Source organism: Salmo salar, chromosome ssa11, assembly GCF_905237065.1.
Source record: "Salmo salar chromosome ssa11, Ssal_v3.1, whole genome shotgun sequence".
NCBI lineage: Eukaryota > Metazoa > Chordata > Actinopteri > Salmoniformes > Salmonidae > Salmo > Salmo salar.
The window spans coordinates 41,538,114-41,550,957 of record NC_059452.1 but is presented as its reverse complement, the minus strand read 5'-3'; the positions used below and the strand labels follow the sequence as shown (position 1 = coordinate 41,550,957).

The following is a 12,844-nucleotide window of genomic DNA, read 5'->3' as shown; positions in this document are numbered from 1 at the left end:
TTTTGTTGAAGTTCTGACTTTTAAGACTAAAATTAGAATTACAATTAGAAATGTCTCACCTGAACTCACGGCCTTGGTACAGCCCTATATGTCGGCCATGTCGGGGTTACGGTGGGAAGATGGCTGACCGGGTCCAGTGGGAGATGAAGATTAAAAGATTCCATTACGTAGCATTTGGAATTCTAATGAAATGCTAATTATTTAAACACACACTTCACATGTGTGGGGATAAAGTCCTCAGTGAATTGTCAATGCTTATAGAATATCCAGTAGGATAAGTTAACGTCTTAACACCCTAATGTGTCTGCAATCCAGAACAAATTCAAGAAAGCGTACAGTATTATATAGACCCCTTATTGCATGGAACTATCTTTCATCTCATATTGCTCAAATAAACAGCAAACCTGGTTTCAAAAAACAGATAAAGCAACACCTCGCGGCACAACGCCTCTCCCCTATTTGACCTAGATAGTTTGTGTGTATTCATTGATATGTAGGCTTCGTGTGCCTTTTTAAAAATGTATGTAGTTCTGTCCTTGAGCTGTTCTTGTCTAATAATGTTCTGTATTTTGTCATTCTGTGTTATGTTTCATGTTTTGTTTGGACCCCAGGAAGAGTAGCTGCTGCTTTTGCAGCAGCTAATGGGGATCCTAATAAAATACCAAATTGGCAGGCCTGTTAGGCAATACATGCAGTGTTTTCGATATAAAATGCATTTTGTTTGGGAAATGCATAGGGCTACCGGTAAAAGCTGTCATTAACTATCAAGTTGTACTCATAACACTGCTCGTGGGCTTCAGAGGGAAATGGACCATTAACAGTAATCGGTGTCAAGACTGTCATGTTTTTTGTTGTCCATTTTGACATAAAACACAATAATACAATCATTAAGGCAACGGGGTGAGATTAAATATATGAATGTTTTTTTTTTTTTTAAACACACATGGTTTGGTTCCGTTCCATTCGCTCCTTTCCAGACATTTTTATGAACCGCCCTCCCCTCAGCAGCCTCCACTGATCTCTACATGGGATGGTCGAAGAAAGATCTAAATAATGTTTCCAATCCATTCAATAGTATTTATTAGGTTTAAGCCTACCAGTACTGTATTTCTCGGGTGAGTAGCCAAATCACTATTGCCCAGAAAAATATTGTATTCCATTATAAAACCCATTACGCCCAGAGTAGCCTATTGGTCAATATCAAGAAAGTGATGCAAATAGGGAATATAGGCTATAGCCTAATGTCAATCAAACATTGGCACCAATCCTTGTGCGTTCAGGGCAGGGCATCTAGAAGCGGTCACAATATAAATCCTGTAAGAACTGCACTTGTCAAGACGCTCTGAGGTACCCCACCAAGACAGCTACATTGTCAATGTGTGTGATTATGCCATGATGGGAATGGCGCATAGCAATCGTTGCGCTCTTATAATTTCAAACTAACCTGAGGATGTATTGGAAGCGGAGTGAGCGACTACAACCCTGATTTGAAGTTGGATAGCCTACACGAATCACTCGAATTTAATAACAGAAACGATGACTGAAGGAAACAACAGCAGTGTCGGCCTACTGAATTGGTCCTTGACGGATCTGGACCGGTTCAGTAGCCTAGAGGACATCGACGTGACAGCGGACGGGACTCCGATTTTGAGGGTGTTCATCTGCGTCGTTTACTCGGTGGTGTGCGCTGTGGGCTTGGTGGGCAACTTACTGGTGCTCTTCTTTATCAGAGTGAAACAAGAGCGGAAAAAATCCAGAATCAACTTTTTTGTCCTTAACTTGGCAGTGACGGACTTCCAGTTTGTATTGACTCTGCCGTTCTGGGCAGTGGACACCGCACTTGACTTCAGCTGGCCGTTTGGAGATGCCATGTGCAAAATCATCAGCTCCGTCACCGTTATGAACATGTACGCGAGCGTGTTCTTTCTGACTGCAATGAGCGTCACCCGATACTGGTCCGTCGCCTCCTCTCTAAAGGACCGAACTAGGCAAAAGTCCTGCTCTGCCAAATGGATTTGCGTGGTTCTTTGGGTATCCGCAACATTTGCGACTGCACCAACATCCATATTCTCAACCGTGACAAATGTAGCGGGGGAAAACTATGTTTGCTTAAGTTCCCTGATGGACAATATTGGTTAGCAGTTTATCACCTTCAGAAAATAATATTTGCATTTGTTTTACCCATGGCCATTGTTTCAGTCAGCTACATCATGCTTTTGCGATTCATCCGCAACCGTAGTATGAAAACAAACACCAAACGGACATCACAAGTCACCAAATCTGTCACCATCGTGGTCCTGTCCTTCTTTCTTTGCTGGATGCCAAATCACGCCATCACATTCTGGGGCGTCCTTGTGAAATTGAATGCTGTGCATTGGGATAAATCTTACTACATAGTTCACACTTACGTATTTCCTGTGACAGTCTGCCTTGCGCACGCCAATAGCTGTCTAAACCCTGTAATTTATTGCCTAATGAGAGAAGAGTTTAGAAAGAAACTGAAAGATTTGTTATATCGCGGATAGTCACTTTACGCAGTGGAATATTCGGTTGCCGTTGCCATTACGCAGCGCTCCCTGTTGCATAATGTACCCTATAGAGCGCACGACATGGGTCTACTATAATAGGCGAATGCAGTATGTTCTGTTAGTGAAAATAAATCACAAAATAGGCATGGGCAAGCACTAAAACAAAAGGTCACAATGATACAGTATCCAATGGCTACCAAAATTGCGCATGAGGCAAGTCTGCCTGTTATGGTTCCTCCTATCCATGTGCTGTTGTACTCCCGGAAAGTCATCATTAAACGATAGAGAAACCGCCCGGACAGTCATCATTAAACGATAGAGAAACTGCCCGGACAGTCATCATTAAACGATAGAGAAACCGCCCGGGCTGTCATCATTAAACGATAGAGAAACCGCCCGGACAGTCATCATTAAACGATAGAGAAACCGCCCGGGCTGTCATCATTAAACGATAGAGAAACCGCCCGGACAGTCATCATTAAACGATAGAGACACCGCCCGGACTGTCATCATTAAACGATAGAGAAACTGAGGCAGACTAGATGTTGTCTTTATCATTCCATCATAATTGTAGCCTAGTGGAGAGAAACGTACCCATGATCCCATGTCATCCTTCACAGCTGCACGTCTAGTCTTCATTGTGTGCAATGGCATGTCACAAATTCACAAATGACATGCAATGGGGGAAGTGTAAATATTATGGCTATGTTAATTAACAGATGAATGAATGTGAACTTTATAGATTGAAAACGACCATATTGCCTAAATTGTGTTCATGCAAAATGTTTTTTTTTAATAAACATCCATATATTTAATCTCACCCCGTTGCCTTAATGATTGTATTATTGTGTTTTATGTCAAAATGGACAACGAAAAACATGACAGTCTTGACACCGATTACTGTTAATGGTCCATTTCCCTCTGAAGCCCACGAGCAGTGTTATGAGTACAACTTGATAGTTAATGACAGCTTTTACCGGTAGCCCTATGCATTTCCCAAACAAAATGCATTTTATATCGAAAACACTGCATGTATTGCCTAACAGGCCTGCCAATTTGGTATTTTATTAGGATCCCCATTAGCTGCTGCAAAAGCAGCAGCTACTCTTCCTGGGGTCCAAACAAAACATGAAACATAATACAGAATGACAAAATACAGAACATTATTAGACAAGAACAGCCCAAGGACAGAACTACATACATTTTTAAAAAGGCACACGAAGCCTACATATCAATGAATACACACAAACTATCTAGGTCAAATAGGGGAGAGGCGTTGTGCCAATAGGCTTCACTTATGCATCACATACTTGACCCATATCAATAAAACAATTCATCTCAGTTTGATATTGACCTACTATCCTATTTGTCAGGACAGAATGATTGACATTTTGTTATACTCTTCAGACTAATGAATAAACCTATTCATGATCTTCAAACCTCTTGGCCAACCAGAGACACAAGATCAAGAGACGATTTATTTGTTAGTGGCTGAAATAACCAATTCATGTTATGATTGTATGAATATTCTAAACAGCCTAGTACCCTACAGGGCTTCTGGGTGGTGCAGCGGTCTAAGGCACTGCATCTCAGTGCTAGAGGAGTTACTACAGACCCTGGTTTGATTCCAGGCTGTATCACAACCGGCTGTGATTTGGCGGGGCACAATTGGTCGTGTCGTTCGGGTTTGGCTGGTGTAGGTCGTCATTGTAAATAAGAATTTGTTCTTAACTGACTTAAATAAAAACATATATTATAATAATCTAAACATACACCCAGATCTGGTACAGTATTCTCAATGGCAGAACTAGGGGGACAAATTGGCACATGCTCTCAATGCAAAATATGTACAGTGAAATGCTTACTTACAAGCATTTAACCAACAATGCAGTTCAAGAAATAGAGTTAAGAAAATATTTACTAAATAAACTAAAGTAAGAGTTCCATAGGCTTGCGCACAATTGGCCCAGCGTCGTCCGAGTTAGGGTTTGGCCAGGATGTAATTGTAAATAATAATGTGTTTTTAACTGACTTGCCTAGTTAAATAAAGTTTCAAATAAAGTAAATGAACATGGCTCCCTTCCTTCACCAAACAATGATAATGTTCTGTGTGCTCCGCATGGGCCTCAGTGCAGTGCGTTATCCTGGTCACCTGACCGCGCTGCCAGGCTGTGCACGTCGCGAGAAGAGTGGCGCGCCCTTTGCCGTGATGTGTCAGGAAGAAATGGAAGCTGGCAATGCACGAATTTGATCATTCAGAGATCCGAACAGTTGAGTCTGTGAATGGCGCCAAAACAGGACCCTAAACCTAAATTTCAAGAAGGTAATGTGCACCGGGATGATGAACTGTAAAATTAAAAACGTTGCTAGACCCTGTTGTCTCGTGAGTGAAAAGGCTTCGACGCCTCTGCGCTATGGCGCTTCTCGCGCAGAGCACGTTAGCCAGCTAGCGTTAGCTAAAACAGTCTGCTCTGCTGATGTGCTAGCTATATGCTAACTAGATATATCATCAATATGAAAATTGTCTGAATAATGTATCGAATAATTGTGTCATCTACCGTAAGTAGTGTACTAATACACGTACCTTTCGTATTCATTCAGCCAACTAACTAGACTGTTTGCGCTAACTGGCTGTGTTGAAACAATAAGCTATCTAGCTAACGTTAGCTAATTGCTAACGTGTAAACAATCCCCTGCCAAGGGCCTTGGCTTGAATAGCAAATGTAGCTAGCTTGTTTTATATGTTGGCCGCATATCAACGAAATACATTTAGCTACACCATAGCCAACCACTGGTGTTCACGGTTTGTTAATATAACCGTCCAGCATTTGTCTATTTCTTCTGTTTTCAGGTGAAAGAGTTCTGTGTTTTCATGGGCCATTGCTTTACGAAGCAAAGGTGGGTTTAGATTCATTCCACCAATCTGAATGGCTGTCAGCTCGTGTTTTACTAAACAATACACCATTTACAGTAGCCTATACCTATAGTCATATTTATTACAATTCTTAATGATTGTTGTTGTATTTCAGGCAGTGAAAACCAATATCAAGGAGAAGCAAATTAAGTACTTCATTCATTACAGTGGATGGAACAAAAAGTGAGTCATTTTTGCATTGTTGGATTTTCAAATAATAAGAGTCATGTATTTAAAGTGACTTAGTCATGGTGCTTACGTTTTTACGAATGGGTGGTCCCGGGAACTGAATCCACTATTCTGGCATTGCATGCTCTAACAGAGCGTTTCCCAAACTCTTGGGTACCCCAGAGAGGTTTTCAAATGATCAAAGCTTGATGAGGAGTTCCTCATTTGAATCAGCTGTGTAGTGCCAGGGCAAAAACCAAAACGTACACTCCTTGTGAAACGCTACTCTAACATTTGAGCTACAGAGGACCAGTACTGTCTCTATTTAGACAGTACTGTTATAGCTATGGACCCATCTTTTTTTAGAATGAACTTTATTTTATTTTTATGAATGCTTACCTCACAGCCACAGACCTAACATGCTGGTATTGATTCAATAAAAATAAACTGTCAGCAATCTGAATGTGGTTGATTTCTTTCTGTTTTAGCTGGGATGAATGGGTTCCTGAAAGCAGAGTTCTCAAATATGTGGACAGCAACCTGCAGAAACAAAAAGAGCTTCAAAAGGCTAATCAGTGAGTTCATCTATCATTACTGACAGACTTTGTGTTGGGGTGGGGGGAAGTGTTTTAGTGTATGCAATGTACCTACTGTGTCAACATTGTATTCAAGCTGCCATTGAACGAAATACAAGAATGAGATTCTATATGTCAATCAATGTCTCCCCAGAAATGCCGACGATGACTCGAAGATGGGAGAACATAAAAAGTGATTCCACTTATTTTAATAATGAACCACAATAGTCATCTTTATGTATATAGCACCTATGATACAATACTTGCAGCCCACAGTGCTTTTACTTGTAAGCACTAGTTGAACATAAAACATACTGGTTAAAAGAACGATACATAAAATGATCCTAAGGAAATGTTAGAAAAAGTGTTTTTGAAGGTTATTGTAGTTCATGGCCTGGTTTCTTGGCGGTGTTCCTTTCTCTTGCAGACATTATGATGTTGAGGGAAAGATGAGGGGTATAGCACCGAGCAAGAAGATTGCTGCTGTGCAGCAGAAAAATGTTGATCTGTAAGTTTGATCCGGTCTTTCAATTTTGACCTACTTTCAAACTTTCACAAAAAAGAATTGAACAGCGCCTTTTAATGCAATCTTTTTTCTTCTTCAGGAAAGCGAAAAAGACAAAACTAAAGAGTAAGTAAAAGTGTTAGTCCCACTAGTTTCTGCTACTAGTTAAAGTGTTAGTCCCACTAGTTTCTGCTACTAGTTAAAGTGTTAGTCCCACTAGTTTCTGCTACTAGTTAAAGTGTTAGTCCCACTAGTTTCTGCTACTAGTTAAAGTGTTAGTCCCACTAGTTTCTGCTACTAGTTAAAGTGTTAGTCCCACTAGTTTCTGCTACTAGTTAAAGTGTTAGTCCCACTAGTTTCTGCTACTAGTTAAAGTGTTAGTCCCACTAGTTTCTGCTACTAGTTAAAGTGTTAGTCCCACTAGTTTCTGCTACTAGTTAAAGTGTTAGTCCCACTAGTTTCTGCTACTAGTTAAATTAACCCTTTAACATTCCTTTGTGGATAGAGTTTGATTGTGTGTCTGTCCCATTTGTCTTTATGCAGCACCAGCGGCTGGAGAAGGCACCAGCACAGGAGAGATGCCACAGCCACCGCGGAAGAAGAGGGCTCGTTGCGACCCAACTGTGGAGAGTGTATGTCCACCTATGGATGCTGTGTGTTGTCCCTCACATACAGCAGGCCTGTTCTGTGTTGTCCCTCACATACAGCAGGCCTGTTCTCTGTGCTGTCCCTCACATACAGCAGGCCTGTTCTCTGTGTTGTCCCTCACATACAGCAGGCCTGTTCTCTGTGCTGTCCCTCACATACAGCAGGCCTGTTCTCTGTGTTGTCCCTCACATACAGCAGGCCTGTTCTCTGTGTTGTCCCTCACATACAGCAGGCCTGTTCTCTGTGCAGTCCCTCACATACAGCAGGCCTGTTCTCTGTGTTGTCCCTCACATACAGCAGGCCTGTTCTCTGTGCTGTCCCTCACATACAGCAGGCCTGTTCTCTGTGTTGTCCCTCACATACAGCAGGCCTGTTCTCTGTGTTGTCCCTCACATACAGCAGGCCTGTTCTCTGTGCTGTCCCTCACATACAGCAGGCCTGTTCTCTGTGTTGTCCCTCACATACAGCAGGCCTGTTCTCTGTGTTGTCCCTCACATACAGCAGGCCTGTTCTCTGTGTTGTCCCTCACATACAGCAGGCCTGTTCTCTGTGTTGTCCCTCACATACAGCAGGCCTGTTCTCTGTGTTGTCCCTCACATACAGCAGGCCTGTTCTCTGTGCAGTCCCTCACATACAGCAGGCCTGTTCTCTGTGCTGTCCCTCACATACAGCAGGCCTGTTCTGTGTTGTCCCTCACATACAGCAGGCCTGTTCTCTGTGCTGTCCCTCACATACAGCAGGCCTGTTCTCTGTGTAGTCCCTCACATACTCTGAAACAATGGCTCCAGTTACTTATGTCCTGCAGCAGTCAGTCAAACAGATGGGAATTGTGTTTTTTAACAGTACCCATAGCTTATTTAATTTATTTTCTGGTTTTCACATCTCTTATTGTTAATGAGTCTGACTGTTCCATTTGTTTTCACTGTAACCAGGAGGAGACGTTCATCAACCGTGTGGAGGTCAAGGTGAAGATTCCTGAGGAGCTGAAGCCGTGGCTGGTAGATGACTGGGACCTTATTACCAGACAGAAGCAGGTGGGGGTCTAGACAGCTGTCTACCAGGGTTGGGCTCAATTCCAACTGAAAATGGTCAATTCAGGATTTTGAATTTAAACCTCAAATATTGAAAAACTTCTGAAATGAATAGCTTTTACTTTTAAGTTTATTGAGAAGTCATTGAAAATATGTTTTTTTTAATTATTGAATTGGAATTTCAGTTCATGAATTGGCTGCCATCACTTCAAATTGACCCCAACCCTGCTGTCTACCCTGGTCAGAAGATGCCATCTATTTACTGGCAAGACAGTCTTTCTCTACAAGTTCATTCTTTACAGGATTTTGTTTGTGTTTTAAGTGCATTTTATGAGGTGCTTGACAAATATGTATACGTTACATTTTTGTTGAATGTTTTGTAGCTTTTTCACCTGCCCGCGAGAAAGAATGTGGATACTGTCTTGGAGGACTATGCAAGCTATAAGAAATCAAGAGGAACTTCAGAAAGCAAGTAAGTAAAACCACACCCCTCTCGACGTTGCAGTAGGAGTGAAGTTACAATGAAGAAGGTCATCTGACTAGAAACCAGGCAAGCTAGGCCTGTATCTGCTTATCAAAGTTGGCTAGCTGTAATTCACTTGCTTGGTGAAGTTCAACCTAGGTATCACACATTCTTCAGCTCTTTTTATTGATTTATTTCACCTTTATTTAACCAGGTAGGCTAGTTGAGAACAAGTTCTCATTTACAACTGCGACCTGGCCAAGATAAATCAAAGCAGTGTGACACAGACAACAACACAGCGTTACACATGGAGTAAACAATAAACAAGCCAATGACACAATAGAAAAGTCTATATACAGTGTGTGCAAAAGGCATGAGGAGGTAGGCAATAAATAGGCCATAGGAGCGAATAATTACAATTTAGCAGATTAACACTGGAGTGATAAATGAGCATATGATGATGTGCAAAAGAGCAGCTCTAGCTGTGAACACTCCAGCACTGCCTGTAGCCTTATCTCCTGTCCTGGTTCCCCTCAGGGAGTATGCTGTGAATGAGGTGGTGGCAGGGATCAGGGAGTACTTCAACGTCATGCTGGGTACTCAGCTACTCTATAAGTTTGAGAGGCCCCAGTATGCAGAGATACTGGCGGATCACCCCGACACACCCATGTCCCAGGTCTACGGGGGCCCGCACCTGCTCCGGCTCTTTGGTACGTAGCCACCGGGGGAGGGGGGGGTGACGACTACTGTCTGAATGAGGAGGATCTGAAGTAGCCTCTGGACTGGAACTTTTAACAAATATTTCAGTTTGAATTTCAGGAGACTAACATTGTGGTGATTGAGCTCTTTTTAGGAGAGGTACAGACCCATGGGGAAATAGTTCTCTCTTTAGTTATTAGAGCCTTAAGAAAGTTTACAGTGCCTTTGTCTACTCTTCTCCTACCACCGTTCACTGCACTGTCATTGGTGCACCGTCACAGCACCCACGAAAGCTCTCATCTTCAGCCATACTGCTAATGAAGGAGACTTTAATAGATTTCATTATCGGCCATTATCACAGGGATGAAGGTTTACTTTCTGGAGTCAATGGGGTGTAAGAGAATGTGTAATGTGCAATACCCAGGGAAGGCCAGAAAGTTAAGCGTCTACCACTGCCACAAATTGCATCCAGAATCCCATTAGTTAGTTAACATTGAGCAGATCTTTAACTACCGACAATTGGGTTTCTGATCTCAACCGGTGTGATCATCAGATGGAGTAAATGCCAGGGACATTTGAGAAAGCGTCTCGTTCCGAGCCAGGTTGAACTGAGGTTAGTAGATGAAAAACCATTTAGAAAAGTGTTTGTGTCATCAATGGCTGTGTCAAACACTTGAAGGTCAAACGCCAAGCGTCAATTGGGTGGTGCTCTCTGCAAACGAAAACTGCTTCTATCTCAAGGCCATCAGACTGTTAAATAGCCATCACTAGGTCGGATTCCACACGGTTACGTAACCCTGCACCTTAGAGGCTGCTGAGCCTATATACATAGACTTGAAATCACTGGCCACTTTAATGTTTTCATACTGCTTTACTCATCTCATATGTATATTCTGTATTCTATTCTACTGTATTTTAGTCTGTGCCACTCCGACATTGCTCGTCCTAATATTTCTACATTTCTTTATTCCATTCTTTTACTTTTAGATTAGTGTGTATTGTTAGATACTACTGCACTGTTGGAGCTAGAAACACAAGCATTTCTCTACACCCGCAATAACATCTGCTAAATGTGTGTATGTGACCAATAACATTTTATAAATGAAATCACAATTTATTTAGGAGTGCATTTAACAAAGTCACAGCACTCTTCACATATTTTAAATAAAACTGTATAGCAGTTTCCATGGGAGTGAGAGTTTATCAGTTAACCATCTGTCCACACCTGCATTGAGACAGTATTTATTCAAATATCAGCCAATGCTAATATAGCTTCATGTCTGTAAATATGGTTAAACCTGGTCCCTGATAGTGCTGTTCTTTGTTGTGCAGTGAGAATTGGCTCCATGCTTGCCTACACTCCCCTGGATGAGAAAAGCCTGGCTCTGCTGCTCAACTACCTGCAGGATTTTCTCAAGTAAGAAGCCTCTCCTTCATCCCCACTCGTGAAATTGAATGTCTGGCTTGGCAGAGCATTCCCTAACCTGGCTGGCCTATCATAATTTATATATTCTCATCAGAAGGATTTCACCGTTGAAAACGTAGCCCACTGACCGTGAAATGCTTCTATTTAATCTCGCTGTCAGGGCTCGGTCTAAGCTGGGCTACACAAGCTTGACACTGACAGAATTTGTGAAATTGAAGTCCCAACTTTGTGATACCACTCTAACAAGAAGTTATCAAGACCATTGGATTCCAGAGTAGTCCAAATCGTACAGCTTATCTCAGTCATCCTGATGAAGCAGTTCCTTTGTTCACTGTTGCTCTGTCATGAATGTTGTCCTTGCAGTGGGCCTAAATGTCTGGCCATGCATCTGCAGGATACTGTCTGTGTGTACCCTAGAGACGATCTGGGAACGTGGCCATAATCATGTTCCTCCTCAACCTGGAACAACCGTAGTAGATTGGGATGGGTTCAAACGGAGGCCACATTCATTAGCCTTTTTTACGTGTTGTTATTTCCTGTAAACAAATGTGGCCTTATCCTAATTGCTGCAGATGGTTATCTGAACAAACTCAGTTTAAATGTCCAAATGGAAGCTAGGTTATAATTTGTTAGGATGAGCTGATCTGCTCCTCATTCTTCTGCAGCCTGTAATATTAATGGACTTCATAGAGGCTGATCACCTTTATGAATACAGATGCCAGTTTCTGTCCATTTTCTATGGCTGGTAATTGACCTCCAATCGCTTGTTCCTCCTGTCTGTCGTAGGTATCTAATGAAGAACTCCTCCCTCTTCAGTTCCAGTGACTACGAGGTGGCGCCCCCAGAGTACCATAGGAAAGCCGTCTGAGAGGAAGGTGCAGTGGGGGGGGGGGCGATCGACCCATTCGGAAACACCAAGCCTCTTCCAGACTACATGTAACCATCTCAAACCCTTTTGAGTGGAAAGCTGGACTGGATTTTTTTTTCACTTGGACTATTTCTGGAGGTTCCCTGGAGTCGGTCATGTCTTTGGAGCAGTGGTAGCTTTTAAGATATAAAGTGTTTTTCTTTCTTTCCCACCGGGTACGTAACACAAACGAGACAGGCATGTTTTTCTCCCAATATCGGGGACTTTTTACCATGAACATCTCTGTAATGTTTCTGTGCATTCCATCGGATCCGTTTTGTCTGTTTTCACCTCAACGACTTTGCATGTGTTGATTTATGGATATTTGATGCTAACCACAATTTGTGCAAAGCAATCGAATTGAAATGTCTTTGGTGGGATACATTAGCGGTGTTATGGCTATCATTTTGTAATAAAGATGTTTCTACACAAGTTCTTTATGGTAAATATCCTTCATTCTCCCTGCCAACCTGTAGTCTACAATACAGAAATCTCATTATTTTGGCATTCATGAGACTGAGATTGAACAATGGCCATTAACTCCCCATTAGATGGTTCTCACTCAAGTTATGTCACATGCACAGTCACAGTGAAATTAGTGACTTGCAAATCCTTCCCAACAGTACAGTATTTCGTATCAAAATAGTATAACTGGCACCTACTACCATACCCTGTTCAAAGACACTAATCTTTTGTCTTCCCCATTCACCCTCTGAATGGCACGCATACAAGGTCCATGTCTCAAGACTTAGAAATCCTTCTTTAACCCGTCTCCTCCCCTTCATCTACACTGATTTTGAAGTGGATTTAACAGGTGACATCAATAAGGCATCATAGTTTTCACCTGGTCAGTCTGTCGAAAGAGCAGGTGTCCTTAATGTTTTGTACACATGTAAACAGGGCTGAAAAGTTACTGGTAACCCGACTATATCAATACTTATGGTAATATACACTGCTCAAAAAAATTAAGGGAACACTAA

At 42.1% G+C, this 12,844-nt stretch overlaps 2 protein-coding genes across 4 annotated transcripts; both read left to right on the top strand.

Moving 5' to 3' along the window:
* The first annotated feature begins 1,331 nt into the window (after nucleotides 1-1,331).
* On the top strand, nucleotides 1,332-2,519 carry LOC106562667 (relaxin-3 receptor 1-like). The gene has a single exon (XM_014127636.2). It carries the CDS (start codon nucleotides 1,537-1,539, stop codon nucleotides 2,137-2,139), a length of 603 nt encoding a protein of 200 aa, XP_013983111.2. The 5' UTR covers nucleotides 1,332-1,536; the 3' UTR covers nucleotides 2,140-2,519.
* A 2,150-nt stretch (nucleotides 2,520-4,669) lies between these two features.
* On the top strand, nucleotides 4,670-12,299 carry LOC106562614 (mortality factor 4-like protein 1). Of its 3 annotated transcripts, none has more exons than XM_045689579.1 (13): nucleotides 4,670-4,851; nucleotides 5,380-5,426; nucleotides 5,558-5,625; nucleotides 6,099-6,185; nucleotides 6,340-6,378; nucleotides 6,613-6,693; nucleotides 6,791-6,816; nucleotides 7,234-7,322; nucleotides 8,271-8,372; nucleotides 8,753-8,841; nucleotides 9,370-9,542; nucleotides 10,864-10,948; nucleotides 11,774-12,299. In XM_045689579.1, exons 1-13 carry the CDS (start codon nucleotides 4,812-4,814, stop codon nucleotides 11,823-11,825), a joined length of 978 nt encoding a protein of 325 aa, XP_045545535.1. In that variant the 5' UTR covers nucleotides 4,670-4,811; the 3' UTR covers nucleotides 11,826-12,299. The 3 variants fall into 3 exon arrangements, with proteins under 3 accessions (XP_045545535.1, XP_045545534.1, XP_045545536.1); XM_045689578.1 differs by having other exon boundaries at nucleotides 11,744-12,299; XM_045689580.1 differs by lacking the exon at nucleotides 6,340-6,378 and having other exon boundaries at nucleotides 11,744-12,299.
* The last annotated feature ends 545 nt before the right edge of the window (nucleotides 12,300-12,844 follow it).